At 44.6% G+C, this 21588-nt stretch overlaps 1 protein-coding gene across 2 annotated transcripts in view; it reads right to left on the bottom strand.

The window, feature by feature from the left end:
• Window positions 1-591: 591 nt before the first annotated feature.
• CCDC3 (coiled-coil domain containing 3) overlaps window positions 592-21588 on the bottom strand; it is a 45027-nt gene continuing 24030 nt past the window's right edge. Inside the window, exons 3-4 of one of the 2 annotated variants that reach the window (XM_074903487.1) lie at window positions 2935-3217; window positions 595-1583 (exon numbers count right to left, since the gene is read on the bottom strand). In XM_074903487.1, coding sequence (XP_074759588.1) covers window positions 2942-3217 — 276 coding nt within the window. In that variant the 3' untranslated portion in view covers window positions 595-1583; window positions 2935-2941. Of the gene's footprint in view, window positions 3218-21588 lie in introns of both variants that reach the window. The other variant, XM_074903486.1, reaches the window with a different exon arrangement.

Here is a 21588-nt window from a genome sequence, read left to right as displayed (position 1 = left end):
TATGCCAACTTCCTCTGCACTTCTGCACCCTAGTCTCTCCCACATAGCTGTTCAAGAGTAACTCAATCATGCCTTTGACATTAATTTGGAAAATGTCATGAAATTTTGCCCTTTTTGTGGGTTTCCACATTAACTGGTCCCTGAAAGAGCTTCAGAGTGGGTCTAAAAATGAGTGTATGTGTCAGGCCCTATGTGATGTATATCAACCTGAATGGACATAACTCACAATCCTCTTCACACTCGAGTTTCCTGCCCATACAGCCTCCCTGGTCACTCTCTGGATACTGTCACCAGCAGGGACAGACAACCAATGGTGACACTTCTATATCATTTTTATTTGGGCTTGGCATCCCCTGTTACTTGTTGAGCATGTTAACCTGTGATCTGATCTGACTGCTGGTCCTTATCTCTGGAAATGATCCCAAACCAAGAAGGAATGAAAGGAAAAAAACTCACAACAAACCAACCCTTTTTGGTTTTGTACCCAAAGGGGACATTATGAGTTGCATTTGGATTTTGTATTTGGGGATTTTTTTTTTCTGTTTTCTTTGCAAAGTAACAAAATTCTCACAAAATTAACAAGAGGAACAAAATGCTTTACTTTTTTTTTTTTTTTTAAGCTAGAGAAAGGGGGAAATAGGAAGAAAATTCCCATTTTTTCATCAAAGCAAAAATATCAGCAAAAAGAGTAAGATTTTCAACACTGTGGAAAATTTGTAAGAATAGCAAAGGTGTAGTTATATTAACTATATTTTCTCAGATTTATACAAACATTTATAAAGCATGAATGAATACCAGAGGGAATATTTTTATTAATAAAAAATTAGAACACAAGCTTTTAATACCTATACCAGGAAAACCAGTTCATTTATTTAAACAACAGTTTAGAAACCAGAAACAAACCAAAAAGAATTAGTTACTTTCTTACGGGTTTAAATTTTGGAGTTAAAATCTCTTGATGGCTTCTAAGGAAGCCTTAGGTCTGTAGTAATTCTCAGGAAACAGCATTGCTGACTACAGCACAAAACAATTCAAATTGTGCTGATTCTGTAGGTAAAGCCTTTGAAACTGGTGGAGCTTGTGGAGGAGTCAGAATCTCAAGAAATGCCAATATTATTTCAAGAAGTGGAGGAAAAAAAAAAAAAGGTCTATTTCCAAAAGGAGCAAAACTGGAAGGCAATTAAACTCAGCAGCATCCTAGAAGCCAAAAGAAGGCTTAACTTCTGAGTTCAGCTTGGACTGAAGCTCGTGGTTGAAAGCTGATATGGGCTTTTCCTAGTGCAAGGATAGTTAAAGCATGGTCCAGCAGAGCTGTAGCCTGGATATACCCTAATTCTGAGTGCTGAGACACAGCATGGAGACCCTGTAGTGGTCTGGTAAAGTGTGGAGAGTTAGGAGAAGAGCAGTGGTTCACACACTGTTATTGCTGAGGGCCTCACCTCTATGTTAAAGAACATCAGAATCAGTCCACCTAGTACAAATCAGGTTTAGCCCTGGCAGATTGTCGGTGTTGCCTGGGGCTGGGCAAGGGCTGGCTGCCCCTGTCAGAAAGCATGAAGCATATCTTCACCTGGGTCCCATGCCTGGAGTAAGGAAAACTATTTTGAGAAGGTAAGAGAAACACAAAAACTCTTCTTCTACCTTTCTCTCCTTATAGTGCCCTGTTATGAAGGAAGGTTGGTTGAATACCAAGACCCAAGACATGCATCAGTACATTTACACAGCTGAAAACATTATCAGCCATGGATACTGATGCCTTAACCTATGCTGCTTGAGCAGAAGACCATTTGTAAATGTCTAATAAAGGACATGATGGACTTTTTTTTTTAACGAGATAACCAAGAAATGGGATTTACTTCATATTTTAAGAAATTAGACTATATCAAATGTGTAATAAAAATATTTTCTATAGGATTTTAAAATATATACATATATAAACTACCTTAATTATTAATGCCCTGTTGATATTGATGTGGTCTCTACAGTATCTAAGTGTAACTAAGTGAGGCTGCCCAGCAACCTCCATTATACATCAAACAGTGATTACAAAACTTGAAGCCTTGTCCACACTGTAAATTAAACCTGCTTGAAAACAGGATCCAAAATTGTCTGCTGCGCCTGATCCAGCACCCACTAATAGTTAAGTCCACTCCTTACTGCAAGAGCTGGATTAGGTCTCAGACACAGTCCTGATATGATATGGTTTCCAACCCTGTTGGCTGGTCAGTGATAAAGGCACATGAGGGAGTTACTGAGACCCTTGAGGCGCTTCCTGGTAGAAGTAAAAATATTAGATATTTTACTTAGAATATTTAGGGATATTTCAAAACTGTCTTAAGACAATTTGGGCACATCTATATTTCATTTTGAAGAGGGGCCCAAACTGACCGTGTCTGAGACATAGCCTTTGCTCAGACACTGGAAGTAGACTTTAGCCAAGCTTAAAGGAGGTTGAGAACTTGGGGATGGTGATGGAGCAAAGAGCATTCATGCCTGCATTCTTCCTACATCATCCATCTCCATATATCCCCCTGTCCTTGCTTGCCCAGCCCCTGTGGAGGAGGTAAATTGTCACCAGATCTTTCCAAGAGGATCTCCTGGCTCAAGTGCCTGCAGTGGCTCATGGGGCTGAACTGGCACTTTCATCAAAAAATTGGTGATGGAGGTGGTGGGGGCGTGAGGGCGGAGAAGCACAGATTACATGGGTATTACATTAATATGTCCACCAAGGACAGTGAGGACATGGTTTTGGGCTGTGCCTCCAATACCCAACCAAACACAGTTTGCATTCCTGTTTAATCTAGCACTGTGTCTGAAGCAAGTTCAGATTAATTTTCTATGCAAGGTTTGAAGCACAGTGTAGACAAGGTGTGAGGGCCAGATCCTGATCTAATGCAGGCAAAATTCACCAGTATCATTGGCCTGAGCACTTACCCTTCCATTATACTTTAAGGTAGGTAGCATGGGAGTTCTCCTGCTTCAGAGAGTTAATATAGGGGATCTGACCACCTGCAGAGGAAAGTTTCTCGCTGAGCTTTCGGTTCATCTGCTCCACGTGCCTGGTGTTTTTCCTGGCTTGCCGGAGAGACCTCTTGACTTTCTTCACCCGATCTCGCAGCTGCTTGTTGCGCTTCTCCAGCGTTGCCACTTTCTGCTGCAGCTTCTTCACTCTGTCCTCCTCCTCAAACAGGGCTTTCTGGACTGAGGAGCACATCAGCTGAGGGGACAGCAGAAACACAATAGCAACAGGTGACCTTTACACAAAAAATTATTAAAGCAAGCGTTAATTCAGGTGTTCCTTGAAACACCTCACAGCTCTTCAAAAGTGGAATGATTCTTTTTGAATTCTTTTTTTATACTCTTTTTAGTAAAATCCTCTCTTTCACTTCTGTGGTCAGATAAGACCCAGAATTGTAGATCTTTAAAAATACTGGTGATTCACAATTACTTTTATGAACTGTTTTGACAGACCTGTCCATCCCACAGAGGAATTTATGGAGGAATGATGCCCTATTTCTGGTATGAAACTGGATTTCAGGCCAAGGGGTGATTTGATTCATCTTATCAGCCCTTCAGAAACCCAGATTTTGACATGAGCCTTCCCTTTGTTCTTTATGGCAACATGTGAAATAAGGACTTCACCTGCAGAACTCAGAACTGGCTGGTTTTGCCTTTTCAAGAACTGAGTTGTCTTAAATATCTCATTATATGGGCTTCTTTCTGATGAAACCCTAAAGGGTAAAATCTCAACAGTCTCTAGGAGCATTCAAGATCCCGTAACTTTAACAGAAGTAATTTTTTGGAGGGTCATTGGCTGAAAACTGCCCCTTCCATTCTACCTGCTACCAACTTATTGCAATATTTCCCCCAGTAGAAACACCAGGCTCTTGATGTCCACTCATGCCTATGGCTCATAGATAGGCAAAAGAAGAAGGAACCAGCTTCAAAGGTGCTGCACCCAAGGCATCACTAGAAGAGCAGCTCACAGGTTCAAATCCACCGTGTTGGATGGTGGTCCAAATGCAAAACATCTGTGGGACAATTGTTCTTCCTCAACTACCTCAGAGGTCCATCTCAGCTCAGCTATATGTGATTGTCATGTTTATGGTCTCCTATTTCAGACTTGCCCCCTGTTTGTAGGTGCAGCAATAGGAATGGGATGAGAAACAACAGTGACAAAGGTCACTGACTAGTTTCAGTGAAAAGGAGTTGTGTTCCTGATGCACAGCGTCACTTGGGATGAGATTCAGCTGCCTTCTCTTAAGTACTGAAGAGTGAGACTCAGGTCTGGGCTCCTTTTTTATTCCCTGTAATGTCCGCAGGGAGAGATACCCTTCTCTCAAGATCTCCACCACCCAGGGCAGTGGGAGGAATCACCCTCTGAGCACATTTCACTGACTACAAAGGCATCAAGTTCCGTGTTTTCTACCTGGGCAACATTTTCCAAGCAGAAAAAGAGGAGGTGCCTGGGGCTCAAGGACAGCCCCACCACAAAGTTTCTGATTTAGAGGAGCCACCACTGAAATCCATCTTTGCCCAGGGTCATGTGCCTCCTTCCTTTTTTTCCCACAAAAAGCATCCTGAGATATTTTATTGTGCAAGTGGGACTTTCAGCTCATTGCTGCACTGGTGCACTGTGAGGAGAGGCACTGTCTTCTGCTGGATTTATTTCCTATTACAGCTAGATTTTTTTTTATGTGTGTCAAGCACTCCTGGAGCCTGGATGGGCTTTCTCTGGCAGAACATTTGGAACAGACAGGGAATCTAAATAAACAAGTAAATCCTCACTGTGATGATGAAGGATTACGTGTTTCTTTCCATCTTACTTTGTAGTATTTTTGACAACTGAAAGTAGGGGAGGCAGCCCGCTTTGATGAATACTGTTTCATTTGCTTTGGAAACCCCCAGCAGCCAAAAACCATGGCCAGTCAATACAAACACAGCAACTGCTTCCAGTCCACATAAACTCTTGCTTCTTGTGCTAAAGCACTGTAGAGCTCTGCTAAAAGGCAAATGCTTGCCCTGACCAGCTTCTCACTAGGGCTCTTTTAAAAATGGATACTAGGGAGACTGGGAGCTCACAGATAGGGAGCCAGAAATTGCACTAAAGAGGAGAGAATTTGGTTTTGATCACAGCTCATTCCAAGTGATATATGAAAACAGCCAGCACATCTTGGCTTTTGTGTTTGCCAAACCCTTGCAAAACTTCAAGCAGAACACTTCTTGAATTTAAATCCCTGTGAAGGAGAGAACTGAGTTAGGAAAAGAGGTTTGTTGGGAAGACGGGAGGTGAAAACTCTACCTCATGAGGGATTTCTTACATTTTCCATTGATGCAGTGATAGGCATGGCACATGACAGAGCCCAATGCAGAGGAACAAACTCATGCAGCTGAAGTGTAAGGTTGTGTAAACCCAGCTGTGTCTCATCCATCAGCTGGCTGGTTGGGGAATGGTAATGTCTGATGGCAGACATCAGGGATGGCATTAGCTTCATCCCAGAGGCACTCCCAAACCTTTTGAGGTTGGTCCTCTGGCAGCAGAGGTAGTCCAGCTCTACAGAGCCACTCAGAAACTTCTCAAACACCATCAAAAAGCTAGCCAGCACATTTCGTTATGCTGTTCCTCTTCCAGGTCCTCACTCTATAGTCTGAAGCCCATGGTTTAGTGCCTAAATTATCTGGAGATATCCAGAGAGATCACTGGAACAACATAGCTATAGAAAACTCAGCGACTGGCGGACACTCATAGCTTTGTTTACCAACAGGGTAGGTGATAGGAAGAGCCCATCTTGGTAACTGGATGCCTGCCTGCAGTCACAATACTACCAGCTGCAAATAAATTCTTCGCTCCCTCTACATGGGAAAAATAACAAGATGGAGTCCTCACATTCTCACCAAACTCGGTGGGTTATAAACAGCATTTTTCACAAGGTTCTGCAGTTGAGTTGATGTTTAACGTGAGTGCTGTCCTACCCTTGCTCTTACTGCTAGGGCTGCAGGTTACATGGGTGCAACCAAGCTATTTTTAAACTGGTGCTGAGAACTGTGGAACTGCTACAGCTAGGAGCTCAACACAGCCTGTGTAACTAACCCAGATGCTGAACAAATAGGTGAGAAGTTAATCAGACCTCAGGCTGTGTTGCAACTTAAATACTTTTTGTTTACAGCCAGATGAGATACCCTTGCACTGAGCAGTCATTCCTGAGGAGCATATCTACAGACAAGAATTTCACACCCCATTTTTTCTGGCCCCTCGCACCCATAAATTTGCACAGTTAGCACTGATGACCATCAAAATCAGACCTTAGTCCAAAGGCATTGCTAAAAGCTACAGAGAACTGGATTTTGTTTCTGGGAGTGGCCTGTGCTCCCATTCCCCATCACAGCTTGTCATGTCAGGTACATAAAGAAGGTAGGGTGGGGGGTTTTATGCAATGTTTAAAGGACAATGAAATCCCCATCCAGCAAGGTAAGTCCCTGAGGAGCCAGTTCTACTTGGTGCCACTGGAGGGAATGATGGGAAAGGACGGATAGCTGACAACTCTTATTCCCACAAGGTATCAACAGCAGACAGTTAAGCAACAGCTCTGAAATGCCACACTTAGCACGGCACGCATGCCAACAGACCTGAGAAATGGAGAAAAGGACCAAGAAATGGCTCCTCAGAAAAATTTATGGGCTATTTTTCTATGTTTCCTTCAAAAGTTACATTCTCTAGTGACCCACAGTTCAAAAGAGTTGTTTATTCTGGAGATCTGTCTGCACGTCTGCTTGTTGCACAGTTTTGTTAGCAAGGCATCCTCAGCAGCGGTTAAAACTCGAGTCTAGAGCAGTACCAGGAGATGTAACAAGAAGGATAACACAAGAAGAACCACACAGCTCCTCAGGATTTATCCCAGACAGCCTACAGCTGTGAAACTACAAATTAAATATATTTGAGTACTTGTCTGAAACATCCTGTCACAAATATACCAGTTTTAAGTTTCACCACATCTAGATGATTTACAAAATCTGTCCATCTGCCAAACAAATCAGTACTGAAACAAATCACATTACAGGCATGCGAGCCCTTTACCAAACACCCTGAATTGACGTATATATACATTTGTCTCATTGACAGACACATCTGACTTCTATAACCTTCATTTGAATGGGTCAGTGGCTGGGAAATGCCCTGTGGATAAAGGCACGATGGTAGTGTTCATCCACCACAAATTGTCCATAAATGGCTGAAGTTAGTGTAACAGAGCTCCACTCACTCAAGACCCAGCAGTGGCACCCAAGTCTTGCTCTTCATCTACCAAAGAGAAAAAAGCTGAGTTCTAGCTAGCTCCTCATGCATGCTCCCTATGGGCAGCACTGCTAAACAGCAGTGGAGCCCTACTACATAAAACTCTTTAATTTCAGGTCTCCTAAACATATCTTTCACATCAGACAGTATTTTTGGACACTTAGAAATAGGGTATCATCAGGCAAGATGACTGTAAGAATGTCTTTAAATGTGTGACAGTAAGACCTGATCTTTGCATGGACATGACATGGGTTTAGAACTGGGCATGGATCACTTTGGTTTCTCGCCCTCAAAACTTCCTACCGGCCCGCACTGGAGCAGTGTCTAGCCAGGATACTTCCTCAGCATCCCAGACCCAGCATCACCCCAGCACAACCTATTGGGAGCATATAGTGGAAGAAATGAGGCTGGAAACACAGCCCAAGCACTGCAGGTTGGGAAGCACAGCTTCTGCTCTGCTGTCGAGCCTCCTCCGCACTGCATCCCAGCAAGATCCCCACGCCACTTTCCTCTTGCCCTTCCCTGCTATAAATCTGTTCCACAGAAAAGGTAAAAACTGCCTGCATTTGCTGCACATTGACTTGCTGCTCTGTGCTTTACCGCTGTTCGTTATATAAAACATCTTAAACTGAATCCTTACGCAGCACAAAGTGCTTTACCTCCAGCTCTATTTGTCTCAGCACAGCAATAATTCATGAACTCTCTCTCAAGGGGCTCAGAAGCCAAACACAGCTCTTTATTTTTCTTTAACTCTATCAGGATTTATTTCCCTAACCTCTTCTGTGTTCTTAGCAAGAGGAAGGGCTCTGTGCCCTGGAGGAGTTGATAAGGATGATACAGTTCATGCCATGCAGATGATCTTCACCTCTCCTGGCCAGGGAGGTCCCCTTTGAGCCTTGCCTTAGCATGGCCACATTTCAGACTCTGAGCATCACTTTCTCCTTTTGTTCAGTCCCTTTCAGCAGGCTGTGTGGGAGCAAGCATGTTGGATGGAAAGCCGGATGGTGCGGCAAAGGATAGCAGGACGAGTCTGGCAGCGGAGGGTATTGGATTTGGGATGGAGTGACTTAACCTCCAGTACTGGGACTTTTCAGCCAAGACTAATACTCCTGCTGAAGTGTGGAAAAGCCCCTGTCAGCACTGTTAAACCATCGTGTTGGGTGAAGTGGTGGGAGCACGGCAGTGCTGGGTTAAACCATCTCTGCTTGCTGCATGGCTGCACCTTTCAGATGTATCAGATCGGGGTCCCAAGGGCAAATCCAGCATCACTGGCATTAATGGAAACAAGCGGAGTTTTTACCCTAGGACTTCACATGAATCACAAAGATACACAAGACCTGGATGTAGAAAGAATTTATTGTGGCTGTTCTCATCTTACTTATCTTACTGAATGCTGGGTCACCATTTGCCGTGGGAGGTGTAAGGCTTGGGGCACGAGTCTCCAGTTCATTCGAAGTATTGGAGATGTGGACTTCGTTGGGTATGAAGCACTGATTGCAAGGAATCTCTGACAGACTAAACCCACTCTGAGGTGTCTCACCACAGCGAACAGCGTTTTTCTTCCCCATTTCACTGCTCACTAAAAGCAGATTTTCACTTCAAACTCCTAAGATGTAGCCAGTCAAGGCAAATCATTTCACCTTTCCCAACCATCATCAGAGAGGAACAGGCACGTCCAAGAAGAGACTCCTTCCCTACCTTAGACACCTACCTTGGGTGAACCACTTTTGGGAATCCCCCCTCTATTGCCTAGATGACTTGCTCAGACTGAGATGGATCCCACTCTGAGTCCCACAAAATGGCAGCTGGCATCACTGACTACCCAGGGCAGGCTGCAAGGGCAGCATACAGATAGTTTTCTTGGAGTTTGTAGAACCTTGCCCTGGCAACACACGCAAATCTATGTCCACAAGCAATCTGGAGTCTTTAAAAACAGCCTTGTTTGTTCCAATTTGCATCAAACCGTTGCTTGGTGGAAAACCATACCAAGAACTGTTGGAGTGCTTGCCAGGGGCAGTGCTTGGATGGTGTCTTGGCAGGTCTCTTGGGTGATACTTGGCCCTGATGTCCCCCTGAGCAGCTGAGAAGGGCCCGTGTACCTGGAAAATGTGAATGGTATTTACAAGCTGTGACGTAAGGCTCGAATGCCAGCAGCTCCACCAAGTCACTGACTCAGCACAGAGGATGGTTTACTCACAGAGAAGAGTAAAACACTTTTTCTTCCCATCTTTTTTTTAAATAATGATCTTAAGCTGAACAACAGATTTTTTAGAAAAGATACTTTCCTGTGATTAAGTACTTTGAAAAAACAGACCTTCTTCTCTGGAAAGGTGTCTGAATTGCTGGTGGCTCTCATCTGCAGTGGGTGTTACAGGCATACATTTCAAAACCCTGCCTTCGAACTCACAGCCCTTGCACCCCTGCTCCCAGGCTAGGGGTGATTTTTAGAGGACACAGGGGTATTAGGAGGCGCTTGAGGGCTGATGAAAAGACTTTCAACACTGGAAGTACCTGGAAAGAAGTCTCTGGCCCCAAAACCATGCTTAGAGTGTGTTCTGGGGCATTGTTTTCCCCAGACACTTTGAGCCCTGAAGCTTGAGACGCTGCTGAGGGGAAGGATGCAAAGATACCAAGTGCCAGTCACATCCGGAACCCTCTGCCAGGATCGGGGATGTAGGTGGAAGCGTGTCTCCACAGGAGTTGGATTGGTTACTGACAGTACCCAGGAAGGAATCAACACCCTATTCTCTATACTTGCAAAGGAAAAAAGGCGATGGTTTAACAAGAATAGAAACCACACTAATCAAGAAGACAGGAAAGGCAAAAAAAAAAGGTGTAGGGTACGAGCCAGGCTGCCTACCACAGGCACCTCACTTGTGCCAAGTGAGCAGATAAGTCAGTTCTGACAGTAAATCCCTAAACTGCCTGCCCAGGCAGTGGGAGACAGAAGGTCTCCAGGAAGAGAAAAATAAATCAAGAGGGTAGGACCTCACTCTGGGGCATCTCCAAGTCCCTTTCATCGCTGACCACGCAGTCCGTGAGGGAGGCGCACCAAGAGCCAGCCGGCTGCTTTCCCTGTCACTCCGAGGCGGAGGCGCTCCGCTCTCGCCTAGTTTCCTTTGAAAACTTTCCTCGGAGCGATTCGCCCAAGATGCCACAGGAATGCGGTGGTGGATCTGGGAGGGGAGCGCCAGTGAAGTCTCGAGTCTAAGCGGTTTAGCAGGAGCAGCTCTCCTCCTCCTCCTCCTCCTCCTCCTCCTCCTCCTCCTCCTCCTCCTCCTCGCCTGGCTGCAGCCGCCGAGCCTTAGGCTTGGTGCTCAGCACCACCAGCCCCACACCTTGTGCCTTCTGCATTTCCAAGAGCTTCTCGGCCTTCGGCACCGCTCCTGGCTCAAGGCTGTGGGCAATGTGCACCCTCTGAGATGGGTCAGGGCTGGGGGGAAGCGGAGCATCTTACAGCTGTCCCAGGGGATTAGCCCCCAGGGCAGGCGGTGTCACCCTGCCCGCCTCCTGGGACCCACGTCACCCCCCTCTGACTCCCTTCACCAAAAATACTCAGGGTGGCCAGTGAAATAACAAACGGTGGGGTGACACATGCCTCCAGAGGGTGCAAAAGCAGAGACAGCAGCCAGGACACTGCTCCTCGCTCTCCACCCCTATTACAAGGGATGTCCGGAGCTCATTGCAGACAGCTCATGGACTTTGCAACACGACTGTTTGCAAGATACACATTGCAAATACCATCCAAGGCAATGCAGCGTCTGCTCTGGTTCCTTCTAGGTACCATGCACAGGTGGTAGATACTCCTGAGACACCTCTGTCCCATTCCTGGAGAGGACACAGTGCAGGCGTGGATGAAGCTGCTTACTCACAGATAAATGACGCTGCATGTTAAAGTGCACTACCCAGCTCACCCATGCTGAGCATAAAAGAAAATGTTTTGAGTCAGGAAAACCAAAATCTTTTCTCTGTTTTTAGAAGCAATTTAGGTGCTGAGAACAAACACGGTTTTAAGTCTACCTTACAAGACAGGCTGCCTCACAGATTTCTGCATTTTGCTCTGCCTGAATGCTGAAAAATGACCGAGTTACTGAATTACTGCTTTTTCTTTTTTTTTTTTTTTTCATTTCTGTCTCAGAGCTAGGGTTGCTGTTTCAGCTGGGCTTCAAAAGTCTCTGTGAGAGGCTTTTTCTATAACATGTACAGAAACTTTTCATTTCCACAGCTACCAAACTTCCCAAAACTTGTTATCCACTTTAATTTCCAACTCAGATTTTTCCCACCTAGTATTATTATTATCACAATAAAACTAATTAGGTCTGATATGCCTAAAGCGACTTTGCCAATATACCTTACCTCAAGTGTATTGTTCTCGAACTGAAAGTTGCTGTGTGACCGTGTCTCCATCTAAACTTGTTTTACTTGGCTTGTATTTCAATAGGATTAGGTCACCATTCCCCCCACACATACACACAGCAAATTAATTAAATACCAAGGAAGGGATAAAACCAGAAAGACCCAGAAACAGTATATTGTGTCCTTCCCTCTGACTGATTTTCACACAGGGAAATGAGAAACTGCTGATCAGAGCAGCACAGCATCTTACACTTTGCTCCTGTTTAGTGAAATGTCGGTGCTGATTTTTGAATGAGCTGAATACTACTTCGTGTTTCAACAGATCCTAGAAACTTCTTTTAATTTAATGGTTCTATTACATAGACGGGATACACCCTATAGCAGGGTAGCAGTGAGGGAAGTACAATATATTCAAATATACCATCCCCAGATACAGATGAAGCTGAGAACCAACATCAGCTGGTGAGGAAACATATTTATCTTTACCAGTGTCAATTTGCATGGGAACAATATTAGTTTAAATCAGGATTATACCTGGTTTGGGGCATTTACTTTAAGTATTATTTACTTCAGTCTAATGTATTACAACTTTTAGGAGTTCCCTGGGGGTTGTAACAGAGGTGATTGATGCGCCTGCATGGCAGATGCTTGTATGAATGTCTGTAAACTGAGGTTGGATTAAACATAGCTGTTAGGGGTACAAAATAACAGGTGGGAGATGTGGGCTGTGGGACAATGGAGGGCACATGTAAACAGTGAAACAAGGTTGATTAAGGGCTTAATGAATTCAAAACCTCCTGTGAGTAAGGCTATGCCAGACCTCCATGTACCTCTTGGCAGGTTCAGAGCACAAATGCTCAGTGCACACATCCTCTGTTGCCGAGAAGGGAAGGACTGGGATCAGTAAGTATATAATAAAATATATTTTATATGTAATATGAAAAAAAAAAATCACTTCTCTGTCACCTCTAAGTCAAAAAGGGGAAAGAGAGAAACAGAGCAAATCCCAGCAGGCTATGGACGGGTATTGGCAAATGGCCACAGTGTGACTGCAATGCATTAAATGCTGCCTCTCAAGACAACACAGAAACAAGGATATTTACTATAAGTGGAGTCCATGTCTCCTCCCCAGAGAATATATCATACCTAGGGAAAGTTTTATGCACGGGAGGAGAACCCGTGCTGAGAAAGGCAATGTTCAAATTTAACGCAATGTCTATAAAAGTCACGTTGCCCTATAAATCCCTCCACACTGGACATCTTGGCTTCATACTTCACAGAAGCTGCTGCAGCTCGGCTGCCTTTACAAACAGATAGGATTTCCTTGGCTGCAGGCTCGGCTGGAAGCCCTGAGCGTGCACTGCTGCTGTGCACAGCTTCTGGATTTCAAAGAGCAAATGCAAGTGTCCCAGGGCAACCTGACATCCTCTGATGCTACTGGGATGTGGAGGTGTCCCCATCGCTCCTGAGCATCTGTAGGAACTGCCAGAGCTGCTTTACTTCATTTGTCAAGTCCACTTGGGTGCAGGAAAGTGTGGGGAGTGAAAAGGGCATACACAGACCCATATTCAACTGGGCTTGGTGGATCCCTTGGGATAGTCTTTGCACCACTCTACTTAATGTATCTAACCTAGATGCTGGGTAGGAAACATTGGTGTTCTGGGCTCCTTCTACAGTCAATGGAGAGACAGAAATTAGTCTGGAGGATGAGTCAGAAAAACTAATTTAGAGCAGGGAAGCAGGCACTAAACCAGATCTGAGTAGTATGGAAACAACTCAGATACCATGCTTACGCACACAGCCAGAGACGCCCCTGTCACGGCAGGAGCAAGACAAGAGGCTCTAATGAAGCTTTTCCCTGCAAGCAATAAGGGATCTGTGAAACCTTGAGGGAAATGACGGCAGCAGCACTGAAATCAGACTGGGTGAAGCACAGGGGCTTGACAAAGGGCATTTTTATCTGCTCCTGAGCTGCTCTGCAAGCCCTGAGCAAAGAGGAGACCTCAGTGAGAAGCTGTTTGTTGTGCCCCACACAAGCAGCCCCAGGAGAGGTGACCCAGCAAGTGGTGATGAACAGGCACATGCAGAGCAGAGGACCAGGTTCAGCCCTTATTCAAGCACGGAAGTGCCGCAGGTTGCCACAGCAGTGAAGTGGAAAAGCTTCTGTGAGGTTGAAGAAACAAAGACAAAGGAGTGGAAAAACAAACATCTGCGATCTGCAGGCACTCTCTGGCTAACGTCAGCACGCTGAGAAAGGAACCAAGGAGGCAAAATGCCTGAGAGACTAATCAGCAGCTCTGAATAACAAGCTCCAAGCACTAACATCTGGCTGACGGGAGCTCACTGCTACTCACAGATATTCCCGTCCCACCGGGCAGCTCAGAGCAGCCTGTCCACAACTCCGGCCGCTGCGTGGGCTGTAAATCCTGAAAGGGCCCCCAGACCACCCTGGATGCGATAAATGGGCAACAGGCTACTCTGAGTATGGCAGGGTTTGGCAAATAACCAGTCTTCAAGGTGCACAGACGTGGTATTTAGGGGACCACCTTCCTGCTTGCTGGTGCTCGAATGGCCCTAAGCATTTGGGGCATTAATGGCTGTTTCCATCAGAGTCAAAAGCTTCAGTTTCACTCTAGTACAACCCCTCAGATAGGGTCCTGTTCCTTGAGCCAGTATTTCAATTCTCAGTAGATATTTCAGGTCAGGGAAATACAGAGTCATATTTGAAATTCAGCATCATATTTAATGTCCAAAGTCTCTCCCTGCTACTTTGGTGTGCTTCATATAAACACAGAAGCATCAGAAACTCCCATCATGTGCTGCACAACTTACTGCCTTATACAGGGAAAAGCTTTTCACACAGGACTGACTAGAATGCCCATGGAAAATAAGGTCTTAAGGTAAGCATGAGTCAAGTCTCCCCATACACAGAAGCCTGGAGCCCTCTTTGCAGCCTGATTTCAGGAGAAGGAGGATTGCAGGCACAGCTACGCCAAACAAAATGTCCATGGGGCTGACAGATGCCCTCTGGTGAACTCTTCCCTGCAAGCATCAAAATTATAGAGCTCCACTGCTGGTTAATGTTACAATGGCGGCTCTCGACTGTTTAATCCTAAATTAGTAATTGTGCTGAAGTGAGATAATTACATAGCAAGTGCCACACCACTGCACAGAGAGCACATGATGATACCTCTGAGCTGCCATTCAATGACACACTACTTTGTTTTTTGGCTCTTATATGAATAACTGCCCTGTGGTCTGCAAAATCTTGTAAAATCATGCTGTCATGTACCTGGGGTTTTTTTACTTACTTGTAAAATCTGCTATTGTTCCTGGCCAGATACTGTGGGACAAGTAGCAAATGTATCCCCTGTAAGTCTGTGTTATGAATTGTGTATGTGTGTGCATATGAGGGCTTCAAATCTGATTATGAAATTAATTTTCTCTATCAGTCCAAAATTCTTCTGTGGATATTCATTTTGCTTTTCTCACATTTCTCTGGCATGGAAGTTATCTATACTTGCACCAGCTTTGTATTGCATCACTTTAGCAATAGCAAAAGACAGCATCTGGACAGGCCCAAAGAGGAGGTGATCTGAATTGTCCCCCACCGCCACAGTAGCAGTCACAGTATCCACACCAAGATCTGCACAACTCCACAGGAATTGCTTAAGATCACAGCAATAAAAAAAAAAAAAAAAAAAAATTTAAAAAAAAAAAAAAGACAAAAATAACCAAAAACCACTATGAGGAAGCCAGGACCTGGGCTCCAGTCTAGTCCCTTAACTAGGACACTTTCCTCGTCTTTTGGAAATGGTAATTTTGGAAGAGCAAAATCACAATTATTTTGAGCTGCATTATCTGAACAGCTTGTTCTCACTAAGCAACACGTGCTCTTCACACCTAATTAAAGAGGGCAGATAACATGAATGTCCTAATCAGAGGAAAGGAACTGGATGTCTCCACTACAGGGAGGGCAATAATAAGTTGGAGGAAAAGCAGTCCCAGTAAGAGGCAGTTTGTCTGTGTTTCAATTCCCCATCTCCAAAAAAGGGGATAACAGGACATCTGTGATTTACAGAGTTTTCTAAGGCGTTATAGTCCAAACCAGAAAAGCCTATATTCAAAGTCTGGATAGTGTGGGGCCAGGAGCCAGGACCCTGGTCAGATACCTCACTTGCATGTAAGAATATTTTCAGTGCTTCTCTGTGCAAATTCAGGGTATGAGCCCAGAAACCACAGTTTCCCATGAATGGTGGTGTTAGACATTCCCTACCACTGCAGCCCTGCCTTCAGTGATATGGAAACTCATTTTCCAGTAAGGATCTTGGATAAATTGTCCAGCAGTGGAGCACATGACTGGTGAGCATTCTGGTGAGCGTTTGGTAATTTGGGGTCTAGTCAGTAAAAGTTTTTAACATGAAACATGCATCTCTGAATGTCACAGATCAAGACATTTAAGTCCACATTATGCAGGAAGGGGAAAATTCTGGCTATGTGAATACTTGGCTTAAACACATGAGCAATGTCCATGGGATTTGGGTGTGTGCTATATCATGTTCACGACAGACAGGAGGAATTTCCAAAGCTGGAAGGATCACAGATTCTACTCAAAATCATTGGAGAATTTGGGAAATCTCTCCACATGTCTAAACCAAAAGTTTTCCTTGAAGGGAAAAGTAACATGGTTAAACATCCTGCAATACTGAACCTTATTCCCTCAGATGCTGAAGAGAGGAAAATGAGCTGTAGATGATGTACACAAGGCTTCAATCTCAGAACAACACTGGAAAAAGAGGGATCTCTGTGGCATTAATTACTACCTGCTACATATTTTCACTTCTTTGTAAACCCTGTTTGCCTGTAGGGCAAGGACTAGACCTGCTCAACTGAATGAAAGTGGCGTGGCATTGTACAGGTGCACGGCAGGTTGAAAAAGACTAAGAAATGGTGCACTGTCATTTGACCACCTGCAAAAAACACCTTATTTTTGGAGTCTCACCAGCTCAAACCTGGGTCATTTATTAGTTGGTTAAGCACATTCAGGTCATTCGTTGTCATCAAGATAGAGCGTCTGCGTCCTCTGCTTGGTACACAATCACTGACTTGGCAGGGGGCATTGGAAAGGACATGGACACATTGATACTTCTGCTTGGCTCCAGACGTACCAGTGGAGGATGCAGATGGGTAGGTGTTATAGCCCCAAGACCAAAGGTTTCAAGCATGACCGAAGGGACAACTTCCAGCAACTTCCCTCATTGGGACACAGATTACAAAACCAACTGTTCTTTAGGCACTGATCACCAATGGGGACAAAATGGGTGTGAGCAGTGGGGCAATAATATGTCAATGGTCATACCTCTTATTCTTTTGGACATAAAGGTCTATAAACCAGCAGAAAAGCCAGCCAAAGAGTATACAAGGGTTTTTAGAGGAAGGGAGGGAAACATTTATCCTCACTCATTGTCTAGGACAGAAATTAACATGAGTTTGAGCTAGTGTGGAAGAGCACAGCAAGAACATGGCACTAAGGTTCTGGAAGGACTGGTAGAAACCCTTTCCTGCAAGTATTTGAGGCCTCTCTCCATCAGCCAGATGTGACTTAGGGTTAATACATGTAAACTGCAAGACAAGTTCAGCTGGAAAGACTGGATGATCAATTTCTTTAATCTGATTCCCACCCAGACAGTTTTCTCAGTTCTGCCTTGGTCTGTTTTAATCCTGTTAATAAGTACATCGCTGTACTGGCACACAGCACCTACACTTCTAGCAGAGGATGTTACTGAAAGACAGTCAAACTGGTGATCTACACTGCTCCCTCAGGATATTTGTGAGGCATTTCAAGTGAAGAAGCATAAAAAAAAAACATTAAAAATTGCATCATTTCAAGTGTTTTTCCTTCCATATTCTCCCCACCCTAGAGATCCTGCCACTTACTAATGTTTCTTTATTTAATCCCTTCCTAAAATAACGTTTTTCCATTGAGAAATTTGCAAGTGTTTGGGAGGGGGAGGAGTTGTTTGCTGTTTTGATGGAAGGAAACTAAATTATTTCCTGGATGAGATTTATGTGTCAAGTTTTAGCTTGCAGCCAGATTTTTTTAGCCAAGTTATAAAATCTGAAGATAATTCCAACTCTCCTCCTTAGTGATTTTTATGAAGTAATTCCTAATATGTGTCGAAATAAAAGGAGACTCTGCACTGTGTAGGCTTTCAATGGAAATGAGGAGACTCATCCCTGCACAGAAGGAAAGGGCAGAAACATACATCAGTCTAGGCAGAGCTGTCAAAAAGCAGAAGCGCAGACCCAGCTTACTAAAAACTGCTGAACACATTGATGAAACTGTGTCTTAGATATTTTGAACTCAAATTGAGAGCAAGGCAGAGGTTGCACTTGACCATGGACAAAATGAAGTTTAGTTTCTCTTGAGGCACCAGGCTTTTTGGAAGCTTAAAACCAAATGCCTTGATGTAATACCTTAAAGATGCTCCTGATCTGCTGAGACTATTCAGTATGATGCTGGTCAGCTGGAAGGTGTTATGATCATGTCTTCCAGCAAAAAGACACAGAAATCCCTCACTAAGCCATGGGAAATGTTGGTCTCCATCCCTTCTGTCACATTTGCCATGCCAGACCAGTGCAACAGCGATGGCTTGACCCATGCCTGAGCAGTAAGGTGGCTGGAGCAGTTGTCCTTGGACTGGCTCAAAGTGAAGAGCAAAGAAGCAGCAGAGATGAGTAACTGCATGTGACAGAAACCCAACAGTGACATCTGAGTGCCTGAAACTCAAGGTCTCAAGTGAGACACTGCCAGAAGACTGGGGCTGTGTCCACATTAGCAAGTCAGCTGGAGCAAGAGGAACATATCTGCATTCTGAAGCTCTAGATGTATTTGGGGTGAGCAAATATATGAGGAAAGGGAATCAGAAGGTGTATGAAGGACCAATCGTGCATCCCTTGTGTTCCCATTAAGAGCTGGTGCATCCCTTGTGTTCCCATTAGGAGCTGGTGCATACCAGACAGGCGCCTGGAGCAGTCTGGCTGTGTTTCCCCAAGGAGGAATCTACTCATGCACCAAAACCTCTCTGTGAACTGAACCAACATTTGCCAAGCAGAACTACATGTCTCCTACTCACCAGGCTCGTTCCCTGTCATGAAGGAGATTGCACTGACTTGACATGTCTTCCTTTGACAAACCGAAGACGGCTGCTATTCCCACAGCTGCTTTCTCTGAGCTCTGTGGCTTGGGAAAACTTCAAACAGTAGACCTCACAACCACTGCACCACCTGCAGTGCAACCAGTTTCACACTTGCCTCCCATCCTTCCTGACGGGCCGGCTCCAGCCTCTGGAGGTCTCGGTACTGGGCTGGCCGGGGCCCCTCGCAGCTCAGCTGCAGACGGGAGGTGGTGATGAATGTGCAATGCGGCTCCAGGATTGTGTAATCCAATTGTAACTCAGAAATAGCAGCTGGCAGCTCCCCAAAGAGCCATCTACCACTGGAGCTCACTGAGTTTCTCTCCCTGAAGTTTCACTTGAAAGCTCAAGCAAAGAGGAGGGCTGGCTCGGCTCTGAAATAACCCGCCTACTTCCCTTTACTTGACACACTGCAAATCCTTACTGGTGCTGACATCCACGCTCTCCCAAACTCCCACATTTTTTAAGAACAGTTGAACCAACAAGTGCTGGGAGAACGCAGAGCCTGTGAAGGCACCTTGGCTGTGTTTTCATGCCTTCTGGAAAGATCCTAATGCAAGACAGACGTTCATGATATGTTTGCACTTGTAACTAAGTGCCGGCTACACTTGAGCTTGGCTGTAACAAGCTCTCCCCAAAATACCACACATGAAATGCAGGCAAAGAGACAGGGAAAGTGGTTTCAGAGTTAACATGTGAAAGAAGGCAGATGTCTAGAAGCAAGAAGAAGATATGAAGGACCCCATATTGTCTCCCAGCTCTGCTAATGACTGTCCACACCTTAAAGCTAAAAACTGTTTTGATACTCCAGTGAAGTGGGTGCCTCAGACACAACGAGAGCATAACTTTCAGATACACCATGAAGCTAGAGCTGGACTGAGTTCAGTAAAAGCCACAGATATACAAATCTACTAAAAAATGCAAAGAAATTGAGTTTGCTCTGAGCTTTTTCTTTGTGTGAAGGGACAGGGAGTGACAGAGGAGATGCTCTGCTATAGACTCAGGGCAATGAGTCTAAGACTCGCTTACACGAGCACATAGCGATTTAGATAAGGTGACAGAAAGGAAATAAAAAATAATGTGATAGCAGCTAAAGAAACTGCCATTTATCCAATAGCCACATGGCAGCTTACAACTGCTTTTTGAAGTCAGTGGTATCATTGCTGGGTAGGTGTAAACTCATGCCTTAGGTCACTAATTTGAATACTCAAATTTAATGAAGACTATCCTTGTGTATGCCTTTGATTGCTGAGGGAGTATTTCCCAGGCATCTCAAAGCTTAGTTATTCAAAGGCCTTTTCAGACAATTAGAATAAAACCAATGTATATGTAGCAATAATCAAGAAACAAGAAAATTATAGGGATAATCCAACATAAATACCAGTTGATTCAATTACTGTGCTGAACCTCAGAGTTCAGGCTTTTCCTTGGGTTTGCAGACAGTCTTTTGCCTCTGATTGGCCAAACCGAAGTCTACTCCAGGCAGTGGAGAAAAAAGAGCTCACAAAGCAATGTTCCACCTCTACAGCTTGTCAAAGTAGACCAATACCCTAAACTAACAAAGCCACTTTTATAAAAAAAAAATCTGAAAGTATCTTCAGATTTCAAACTCATTTACTTCTTTATTTTTGTATGACTCATAATTCATGAGGTCTACACAAAACCACATACAAAGGAAAAGGGAGGGATCCTGTAATAAATTCCACATTACCTGAAAAAGATAGGTGTCTTCTAGTATCAACCCCCCTCGATGTTGAATCACAAGAAGGGGTTATATACAGTTATACCTAATCACTTCTGAGCTGAGTTTTGAATCTTGGATGGTGATGCAGTGGATGCAGATGTGTGTTGCCTGGACTTAAAATATCCTGGTTAAGAAACAATGAAGTTACAGCAAGGGCCATGAAACAGCAAGTCTGTAGCAACTGCGGATGGACACTACCCAATCTTCACCCTGTGTGTGTATTATTAAGCCACTATAGGCATTACAGCTCACAAATAATTCTCACACAGCATCTGCGAGGCTTGCAGAAGTTCAGAGGAAGAGGACATAGCTCTGCTCAGCTCTGACAATCAATCCACCGTTGCAGATTTTCCATGTCTTCAAGGGCAATATGGTGTTATGGGGTAGTTTTGCTCCTTGTAGTCAGCAGAGTCAGAAGTTTCCTGAAGGCTACCTCAAAAATCCATCTCTCTGTCTCCATCAGGACAAAAAAAAAAACCCCAAACCTAGCAGCATGAGCAGATGTTATTCCAACCTTCCTTTCAACATCTGCCAGACACCTCCAAGTGTGGGGCTGTGCTGGCAGGACCAGTGTGATGCATCCCCACATCCCCAGCAGGTCAGTGGTGCGCTGCAGACCTCCATCTCCTTCCTACTCCTTTTTTAAACTTCATGGTGTCAGCTGAGTTGAACCAGTTTTCTGGATGCTTTCCCATTTCCTTAATACTTCATCAAACAGCACTAAGTGTGTGAAAGGGCTCAGTGCACACTTTTAAAGGAGCCCAGGCTTGACAAGCACTACTTGTCTGTCACTGCTGTGATGGAGATGTATCACCCATTGGTTTCCCCCTGTCTTTAAAGCTGCTCTACAGTGTGTTTTACTGCATTTGATGGGGAACTTTAAAAGGCTCCTGTTCTGAAGTGATTTTAGAAGACAGCTTCCATGCAGCAATGCTTTTTCTCACCCTGGCTCTTCAGCTACAGTCGAGCTTGGTAAAATGGTGCCTTGGACAGCTTCTGAC

Source organism: Athene noctua, chromosome 3 (assembly GCF_965140245.1).
Source record: "Athene noctua chromosome 3, bAthNoc1.hap1.1, whole genome shotgun sequence".
Taxonomy (NCBI): domain Eukaryota; kingdom Metazoa; phylum Chordata; class Aves; order Strigiformes; family Strigidae; genus Athene; species Athene noctua.
The sequence above is the reverse complement of the archived record's forward strand: the minus strand, read 5'-3'. Positions and strand labels throughout refer to the sequence as shown.